The sequence below is a fragment of the Montipora capricornis genome, chromosome 8 (genome assembly GCF_036669925.1).
Source record: "Montipora capricornis isolate CH-2021 chromosome 8, ASM3666992v2, whole genome shotgun sequence".
Lineage (NCBI taxonomy): Eukaryota > Metazoa > Cnidaria > Anthozoa > Scleractinia > Acroporidae > Montipora > Montipora capricornis.
In genome coordinates, this window is record NC_090890.1 from 36,341,242 (window position 1) to 36,351,241 (window position 10,000).

At 40.5% G+C, this 10,000-nt stretch overlaps 1 protein-coding gene across 2 annotated transcripts in view; it reads right to left on the minus strand.

Annotated features, from left to right (window-relative positions):
* Positions 1–10,000, minus strand: part of LOC138060149 (uncharacterized) — a 26,160-nt gene that overhangs the window by 7,483 nt on the left and 8,677 nt on the right. For both annotated transcript variants that reach the window (XM_068905867.1, XM_068905868.1), the window contains exons 6-12: positions 8,764–8,886; positions 6,853–6,944; positions 5,807–5,863; positions 2,339–2,417; positions 2,034–2,054; positions 1,540–1,560; positions 1,049–1,069 (exon numbers count right to left, since the gene is read on the minus strand). In XM_068905867.1, coding sequence (XP_068761968.1) covers positions 1,049–1,069; positions 1,540–1,560; positions 2,034–2,054; positions 2,339–2,417; positions 5,807–5,863; positions 6,853–6,944; positions 8,764–8,886 — 414 coding nt within the window. The remainder of the gene's footprint in view (positions 1–1,048; positions 1,070–1,539; positions 1,561–2,033; positions 2,055–2,338; positions 2,418–5,806; positions 5,864–6,852; positions 6,945–8,763; positions 8,887–10,000) is intronic.

Sequence of the window (10,000 nt, forward strand, 5' to 3'; positions counted from 1 at the left end):
GCCGTTCAGTATTCATTATTCCGCTTCCACCTCCGAAACCCTTACCACAATCTTAAAAAAAATTAAAACGCTCCGTTAAGCTGCCATCGCGAATAACGCGTTCTTTCAGTTGAATTGTTAAGGTCCTCTTAAGAACATAATAGAGACATTTAGCATCAAGTAAATGTGAAACGGTTAACGTTGGCTTTCACGTAAAATGGAGTGAAGCTTATGACTTCAGCTTGCGCAACTTGGCATGAAATTTGTTAATCTCGAAATTTTGCGAGTTTCGATGAAACCCTTTGTGAGTCGACAGAGAGTCAAGGCGAGTTCATGAAGAAAATAATTGCGGAAAGGAGTCAGTTATGAAAGATATTTAACCATTAAACCAAATTTTTCCCTGTTTGACTTAACGAAAAATGGTTTGGAGGTTCTTTTTTCTACAAACAACGTATGTCAAAGAAAAATGAGATGAAAATTCCACGTTTACGGCAAACACGAAAAGGCCTTCTTTCACGCAGAAACTGAAAGCGGCAAAAGCGAAAAATGGCGCGGGAAAATTGTGGTCACTTTTGCCGTTCGCGCTTTACTCGAAAGTGGTGCCAAATCTCTCTAAATGTTACTGTAAACACTTTGAGACTTTATTGAAATTCAGCTAATGTACATTGGCAATTTCATTCTCTGGCTCAAATACCTACTACCTACTATAAGGATCAAAACTATTAAGCTTTAAATGTGTTACGTTTATGTCCAAGCAGGAGTCTTAATTGAGTCTTAAATTTTAACATATTAAACGTACAACTAACTGATAGTTGTATTTTCTACGTGAGTATTTCTTTTGGAAGCGTCTTGAGTTTGGCAGGGATCTCATTCCACAATCTTGCACCAAGTCTCTAGAATGAATTTCTTTTTTACTTCATTGAAGTCGCGGATAGACTATTGTAGGAATTTGCAGCAAGAAGGACTAAGCTCTCTAAATTTGCAGGCACAAGGACTGCGGACATTGTAACTCTCAGCCAGCGGAAACTGACGGAAACGATGCGTAATCAATTGCAGCTCCGACACTCACCCTGCTCGGAGACATTCGGGCCTGAAAAAGGAAAATAAGCATGTTTTAAGTGTGTTAACATGGCACTATTTAACAAAGCAATAGAAATTGGGATTATTGTCTACCCGGAAAGTAACTCAAGGTGGTTCGACTTACACAAATCATGTCGCCTTTGAGGCAAATGCCGACTCTCGAGTTCAAGTTTCAGTACTCAGTACTATTTATATTAAACGTACAACTAACTGATAGTTGTATTTTCTAAGTGAGTATTGCTTTTCGAAGCGTCTTGAGTTTAGCAGGTATCTCATTCAACAATCTTGCACCAAGTCTCTAGAATGAATTTCTTTTTTACTGAGTCATTGAAGTCGCGGATAGACTATTGTATGAATTTGCAGCAAGAAGGACTAAGCTCTCTAAATTTGCAGGCACAAGGACTGCGGACATTGTGAACACTCTCAGCCAGGGGAAACTGACGGAAACGATGCGTAATCAATTGCAGCTCCGACACTCACCCTGCTCGGAGACATTCGAGCCTGAAAAGGGAAAATAAGCATGTTTCAAGTGTGTTAACATGGCACTATTTAACAAAGCAATAGAAATTGGGATTATTGTCTACCCGGAAAGTAACTCAAGGTGGTTCGACTTACACAAATCATGTCGCCTTTCAGGCAAATTCCAACTATCGAGTTCAAGTTTCAGTACTTAGTACTATTCATATTAAACGTACAACTAACTGATAGTTGTATTTTCTACGTGAGTATTGCTTTTGAAAGCGTCGCGAGTTTAGCAGGTATCTCATTCCACAATCTTGCACCAAGTCTCTAGAATGAATTTTTTTTTACTGAGTCATTGAAGTCGCGGATAGACTATTGTAGGAATTTGCAGCAAGAAGGACTAAGGTCTCTAAATTTGCAGGCACAAGGACTGTGGACATTGTGCACACTTTCATCCAGGGGAAACTGACGGAAACGATGCGTAATCCGCAATTGCAGTTCCAATTACTCACCCGGCTCGGAGACATTCGGGCCTGAAAAAGGAAAATAAACATGTTTTAAGTGAGTTAACATGACACTATTTAACAAAGCAATAGAAATTGGGATTATTGTCTTCCCGGAAGGTAGCTGAAGATGGTTCGACTTACACAAATTATGTCGCCTTTCAGGCAAATGCCGACTCTCGAGTTCAAGTTGCAGTGGAAGGTGCCGCGTTTGGATGCCCTCATTCACAATTGGAGCAACAGTTAACATGTAGGGGGCCGTTTAAACCGTCAAGGTGAGACATTGGAAATATGGTAAAGAATTGTTTTTTTACCTGGAGTCACCGTAACTGGCCAATGTGGATACATTAAGATCTCTTCAGTATCGTTGCCCGACATTGATAAGCCGAAGACCTGTGAAACAAGCAGTTCGGATATGGACGAATGAAAGAGATGATCTTCGCACTAAACAGGTTAATTTGTTGGGCTGATTTATTTCCGTGAAGGACTCAATGAATGAAAGAATGAAGGTATATTATTATACATTGGTGTCACCAGCTCGATTTTGATTGGCTATAAGCACGCAGCTAATTCTTGCTTGCCCTGTTTCTCTTACGTCATACCTACAGACAATAGATTTTATATATGTAGAATTGACGTCATACCTACAGACAATAGTTTTATGTATGCAGACGGGACGTCACGTAACACACTAACCAGCAGTTTGATCAGTTTTGTCATGGCGGAGCTCAGCTCAGGAATATGCATAATAAAATAATTATTGAATTCGGTTTTGGCATGTTAGCGATAATTATCAAGGCCTCAGTTTGTGTTATCCGCCTCAGCATCGCTAACATGCTCAACCTCATCCAATAATTGTTAATTATTATGAAGTGCGAGTCATAGACGAATGAGAGAGGTGATCCTCGCGCTTAGCTGAACAATTCGAGCAATTGATGGTTGGCATCTGACGTCACGGCAGCCATGTTGGTAGAGGGCTTTAGAAGGGAGTTTAAGAAACGACGACGGCTACGGCAACGACAACGCCAAAAAGCAGTAATATTATTGGTTGAAAGAACCAAAATGATCGTGCTGCACGTGCGGCACGCATTTTTGAACATTTCTCTCCCGTACTCGTCAAAACTACTACGTGAAATTACCAAATTTAAGGTTTTGACGACAACGTGGACAAACTACAGTGAATCTTTTAGTCTCACTCTTTTCTTTAAATCCGTCAGAACCAATCCAGTTTTAGGACACTTCGCCCATATTGAATAATATAAACAAGATGGAATAATCGTGAAATACTTAAAATAGCTCAAACTTATATTTTTAAGTGACGTTTTCGTCGCCGTAGCCGTCGTGGTTTCTTAAACTCCCTATTCTAGGACGAGAACGACTACGAGTACGAGATTTTCCCATAGAACAACAGTGAACGCGCGCAAACCAGCGTCATTTTGGCGGGAAAAACGTGATGCCGTCGTCATTTCAGTACGAGGTTTTGCAAAAATGTCGTCGAATCAAAACAAATCAACAACACGGTAGTAGTTTCTCGTCGTAGAATCAAACGGTCCCTGGTGTACAGAACAATGCAGTAAAGTGCCATTTGACTCTATTATTATGCAAAAACTTGTGGGGCTATTTTCTATTGTTTTGTACACCAACTTGGCCGTCTCATCACGTGGATGCAAACAAAGAATTGTCGCTTTTTATTAAGTGCGGGGATTCCTTCTCTCATTCATCCACAACCCTATACATTCATTTCATTCATTCATCGAGTCCTTCACGGGAACACCGAGCCCAACAAAGACCTTAGACTGCAATGACCAGAACCAGGTTGCTGACCAGCGGTTTTCGTTAAAACAATGGTTTGCTGGGGTGCTCAGTCTCGCGGGCTCACAAAACCTGGTTGTGGTCATTGTTATTTATGGTTTTTCATATAAAAAGCGATAATTGTTAGAATTGTCCAGCTACGTAAGACGATCACATATCTCACTCGTCTATAATCCGCACTTCAAATATTCTCTGTTTTCACATGACGTCACGACCGCCATGTTGGTGCCCCTAAACAAAGAAAAGGCGGCCATGTTGGTGCCCCGACCAAATCCTCCGGGAATTTAACTCTATTTATATGCAAACGCTTCCTTTTGTTTTCGTTGAAAAACATGGCTGTTGATCACGTGAGTGAAAACCAGCAATACATTTATTTCATTTCCGTTTACCGTCGTCCTGTCGACCCATATTAAAGAAAAAAAAAACCGATATGAGGAAGGTAATGCCTATAAACATTAGTTTTGCCCCAGGCCTACAGATTTTCAGTTTCAAACTTCAACCCCAGAGTACGTAAACCGGGACACTCTTCTTTCCATAGGAGAGGCTTTCTGTCCACGTGTTTCTCCCCTCTGGTTGTCGAGTCTCTTGCAGGTTGAAAGTGTTTTTGTGGAGTGCAGGGATGGCACAGTGGTGAGAGCACTTGCCTCCCGCCGATGTGGCCCGGGTTCGATTCTCAGACTCGGCGTCATATGTGGGTTGGTTCTCTTTTCTGCTCCGAGAGGTTTTTCTCTGGGTACTCCGGTTTTCCCCTCTCCTCAAGGACCAACATTTGATTTGATTTGCATCAATTTGTTGGTTTCAGTTTACAGTATACCCAATTAGTGCTCCAGCGCTAGAACGACTAGACACTTAAATAAAGTTCCTTTCCTTTCCTTCTTTTTGTTTGTTTTTGTTTTCCTTCGACCGACCGACCCAAAATTAGGGAATGCATTTAACGGTAAACGGAGAATATAGAATAAAAAGGTACGGCCTTATACTTGGGTTTGGGCAACGATCTGGCGCCACTCGAAAACAAGAAACTTCTCTGCTATAGAGAGCTCTAACTACATCACCTCTGCAAATTATGATCTGCACCGACACCCCCAGTAGTTATCGGAAAGAAAAATTGGAAATTAATTGTTGGAGAAAACTGAGTTATATTTAATTATGAGAAAGTGGATCGCCCTTTATCGATAGCTCTACAGAAGGATTAAAAAAACTACTTCCTTTTTTCCTTCAGATTTTGAAAGTGTGCTTGCTTAACACCTGACTGGCAAAATTTTGAGCTTTGATTTTTATCCAAAGGCCGTTTACTTTGAGTGTAAGTTTTGGATTTCATGGTCCGCCATTACTCACGTTCAAAACTGACCGATTGGACCTCAGACGGTTGGATCCAGGGAAAAGTGACGTCAGAGGCTCACTAGCCTAAAATTTCAGCGTGTGAACGCAGCTTATTATATATGCAAAGCGTAAGTTTAAAAGTCTGAAAGCCCAAAACCCCGTGCTGAATATCAATTCTGCGGCGTACACACGTATTGCATTCTTAAACTAGTGAGCCTTTGACGTCATTTTCTCCTCGATCCAGCTCTCTCAAGAACGTAATGTTAGTAATGGCGGACCATTAAATAGGAAAATTACAGTTAAAATAAAGAGGAGTCTTTTTGAAATCAAGGTCTAATTAAAACGTGGGTCACTTAGTGTTTTGTTAACATAGTTTTGAAATCCAAAGAAAAATATGAATTGATTTTTTGGTCACAGGGGCACTTTAAAGAATAAATTAAATGAACTGAGGCTGAGTGGATTGCTTTGAGGCCTAAAAGTCGACAACGAAGTATAATTTAGTTCGTCGACGGGCTCCATCCTTCTTTTTGGTTAGTCAGCCGCCCAGCTACTTTGTGAGGTATTAGTAGTTTGAATGATACGACTGAGGATTTCTTGCCGCTGAAACCACAAAATGCAACTTTTCAAGCTTTTGCAACTGTTTAACTTACCGCGACAAAGACCACCCTTTCGTTCCACGAAGATGTAATGTTCACACTCGTTTTGTTCTGATATATGTAAAACATTAGATTAAAAAAGTTAGAATAGAGTAGGGAGAATGGTTAAATGAAACAAACCCTTTTAGCCAAGGTCGCGCGCGTTGGGTTTGCATCCGAGTTTTGTTTGATGTCGGTTTTTGCGGGTTCACATCAGTAAGTTGAAAAAGGAGAAAGGCAATCTTTGGCCAGCCACTCAGTTCCTTTCCTAAAATGCTGCGGTATGCACTCAAAGTTACTCATTTCGTAGAATTGTTACCGAGAAGCGTTATTAGGCAAGGACAACGACGAGGACTACTAGAACGTTATCTAATTTAACAAATTGATGTCAGTTTTCCATGCGTCTATCCTGTTATACATCAATTTGTTTTTTACAATAACAAAAAGGCAGAGGGGTCAAAACACGAGAAGAACGCGAGGCAAAAAAGCGAGAAACTTCAATCTGACGCAAGCAATATCGCGTCATTACCGCATAAATTATATATTCACGTGTCTGTCCGCTTATTGACAATAAAAAATTAGCCAATGAGCGCGCGAGAATTTTGTAGTCATTGTAAAAAATAGAACTGACATTTTACAGTTGTAGCTACGTTACCTGGCCTAAGAATGAAAGCGAGGCTGCAAGTAACCCTGTTTTGATAGAAAACTTTGTGCTTTTGTAATGTTAATGTAAACTAATAAGAATTACAACAACACAATTTACATGATAAAAGCAGTGACGAGATCACCGGGAGCCTCGCAGCCATTCATAGGCTAGGTCGCTGAGCAAACAACTATAAAATGGCCTCTTATTGTTCCTCTTTTTGTAATAGTTTCGTGATTATTTCCAAGTCGTTCGACATGGACAAAAACCACGCTAGCAAGGAGACTGGGGATAGTAGAACTGTCACACTTTAAAAACACAATCGGCGCTACGCACCTCGTTGGTCATCATTTACCATCTTATATTCTTATATCTTACACAAACGTCTGAAATAATTGCCAATTATCCTAGGACATACCTTTGAAAGGAAGGCACTTATTGTTTCGGAGGAATCGTCAAAATTACCAGGAACATAGTTTAGGCAATATCCATGCCAGTGAGCGGGATAATCTGTATAAGAAATAATTCTGGACATTGTAACTGGTCCGCCGTAAAAGGAGTCACCTTTCTACGTTTAGCTGCGAAAAAGTCAGTACGTTCATGCGATGAAACTCAACTATGTGACATTTGCACAGCTAGATTAAACTCTTTAACGTAGACCGCCTGTGTCATTTTAATTACGCTTTCAAAACAACGCAGTCCACTCTCGCGTGTGTGTAGTACAAGGGAGGTGGCGTGATCCTGAGGTAAGGGCGTCGGGTTTTCATTCGGTCGACGCGGGTTCAAATCCTGTTCTAGCCTCTAGCTTGGATTGGTTTTCGGTCGTTTCGGATTCAACTCTACCACGCTTTATAAATAGCCACTGGTCTGCCAACTGGTTACCTCCTTCCAGTTGAAGTTCTTTTAAATTACTAAAAGTGGGGTGCCTGTGAACTAGCTTGATAGCTATTAAAGTCCACTTCCACTATAAACAAAGCATTTACATTTACAATGTTTACATTGAAAGCGTATTGTTTCTCTTGGTCTTGCGAGATCACATACTACTTTTTTTTCGCAGTGCTTGACAGATTCTAGTAAAGTCAGCAAAGGTTAATAACGAGTTTTTAGTCGGATGAGGGTCTTTGACTCGAACTGCATCGCGCGGTTACAGTCATATAACGACTGACTGCATAACTCATAACTGAATCGCGCAGTCACCTTTAAGCATATCTGAGATGAGCCAACCAACAACCCAAGTGAGCGGCGAATGTGAAAAATATAGATTATTTCATGGTTGGTGAATGTGTACGATTTTTATTCACGAGTTGTGAAGGATCGCGTAAACGAAAGAGTGAGCGGAGCGAACGAGTGAGTTTAACAATCCGTCACAACGAGTGAGTAATAAAAATCGTACAAACGAGCCAATCATGAAGTGATTTGTTTATTATATAAGTACAGAGATCATAAAGCTAACGAGGTAAGTGTTAATCGAGAGGCTATCAAACCATCGATTGTGAACAAAAGTCCCAAACAAATAGCAAAATATTTTTTAAATAAATCTTGGTACGTATATAATAACTATATATATTTATGTTGTTGAAATTGCATCGTTAGGAAAATCGGAAAAGCTTCCAAATCCGACGAGATTTGAACCCACGGGTCATTGGTTCAAGTGTCATCTGGAGCTCGGAATTTTTCCTAGTTTTCAATGGATGACAATTCCAACAACATTTGTATAATTCTCACCATGATTCGCTCACAGGGCAGAAGTAGGCCCTGAAAAAAAAATCGGGAGGGGTGGGAGGTACAAAGATTTTAAAAAACTTGTATTTTGAAATTTGGGGCCAAGCCGTTATGAGCTATATGCTAGCAGTAGTTATTTGACTCTGTAACTGCGCGATGCAGTTCGAATCAAAGACCCACATTTCATCCTTACTCACCAACAAGTTTTTAAATTTGTTTTACTGGTCCTTTTCCGTGCAGTTTTTGTCTCGTTTTTGTCCCGTTTTATTGTTTTTGCTCTCATCCTTAGGGCCCGTTTTAAACGTCGCAGTTTACATGTGCCGAATGTAACGCAAATGAGCGAAAACAATATATTTTTCTGCATTATATTCGGCACATGTAAAATGCGACGTTTAAAACGGGCTTAGTAAGGGAAATTTCTTCACGAGAAGAACTGTCAAGTGAGCAAATTCCGAAAAGCGCGCCCTTTTTGGAAACTGCCGTAAATCAACAGACCATTAAGGACCACTAAGGTACCAGTAAGGAAATAAATCTGATATCCGCTCGCACGCGTTGTCCTTGACATCGTCACGTGATGGTAAAAATACAAGCAAGACTTTTCCCTTACCTATTGGATCCCATCGAACCAGAGCATACCAACTTGAGCCGTTGTTCTTTTCATGAAATGTGACGTCTAGATCTAAAGTTTGGATGATCAAGCGAGGATCGCTACGTCTCTTAAACAGACATGCTGCAGAAAAAGAAACCGTTTTTACATGATTTTGAAAATTGAACTATGTATTGATTGTGAGAGATATCTGGGGCATGCTCTCTCGATGCTCTCAGACGTTTTGTAGGACAACATCTGGGTGCTATTGTTTTATTTTGCTTTCTACGTTGTTGTTGTTGCTGTTTTTAAACATAATCCGGATAGGAAGTACTGATCCGTAGAGGCATGACCTAGTCTTCCCTCGCTGAGTACAGGCAGCATGGTTAGATGGAACTTATTTGAAATTACCCGTGATTCCTTTAGCCCTGCATGCATATGGTGGAGCACTAATCGGAAGGTCTTAGGTTCGAATCCTGCAATAGAGCTCTCGGATTTTTCCCGGGTATTCCTGAATCACGAATTCCACAAATACATTGAACATTTGTTTTCCCGGGATACAAAAAATCAAGATGACCTTCAAGACGATTGGGAGCATGGTACCCTTGACATAGCGCTTACGGGTTCTCTTGTTTGGTGAAGAGCATTTGAACTATTCATCGGATGGTACGACTCCCGCAAATCACGAGCTCGGATCTTTTCCGAGTTTCCCCGATTCACCATCGGTAAATAGATCTCTATTAATTTATCATTCAACATTCATCGTCTCCTTTGATAAGTTGCGAGAAAGCCATTTTTCGACAAGTAAGTCCTAGCAGTACAGCCGAAATTCACTCCTGAACCGAGCTCCCGAAGGGAGATATCCTTGAGTTATTATGTTCATTATTTCGTTGCATGATTGTCGACCGGATGTAGCCCTTGATTTGTTTCCATGATTGACGTTCTGATCAGTGTTGTACGCGACAGGAAGGGATTAGGGCGGACAGCATGTTGTAAATGAAAATTACCAAAGGAACACCGCAAATTTGGTATGTAAAGCTCACCAATTTTTCAATTATAGTTCAGTGGTAGAGAGGACGAAGTTAGCGGTAGTGTTTTTACATTCAAGTCCAGTGACCATGTATTTTAAATAACGAGAAAGAAATTGTTTCTCAGTAGAATGAGAGAAAGTGTAGAACATCAATACAGCTTTCTTCGTTCAGGGAAACCAATTGGTCCGTGACAGCTTTTTCATGAGCATTTCCGAGTGACCATTGAT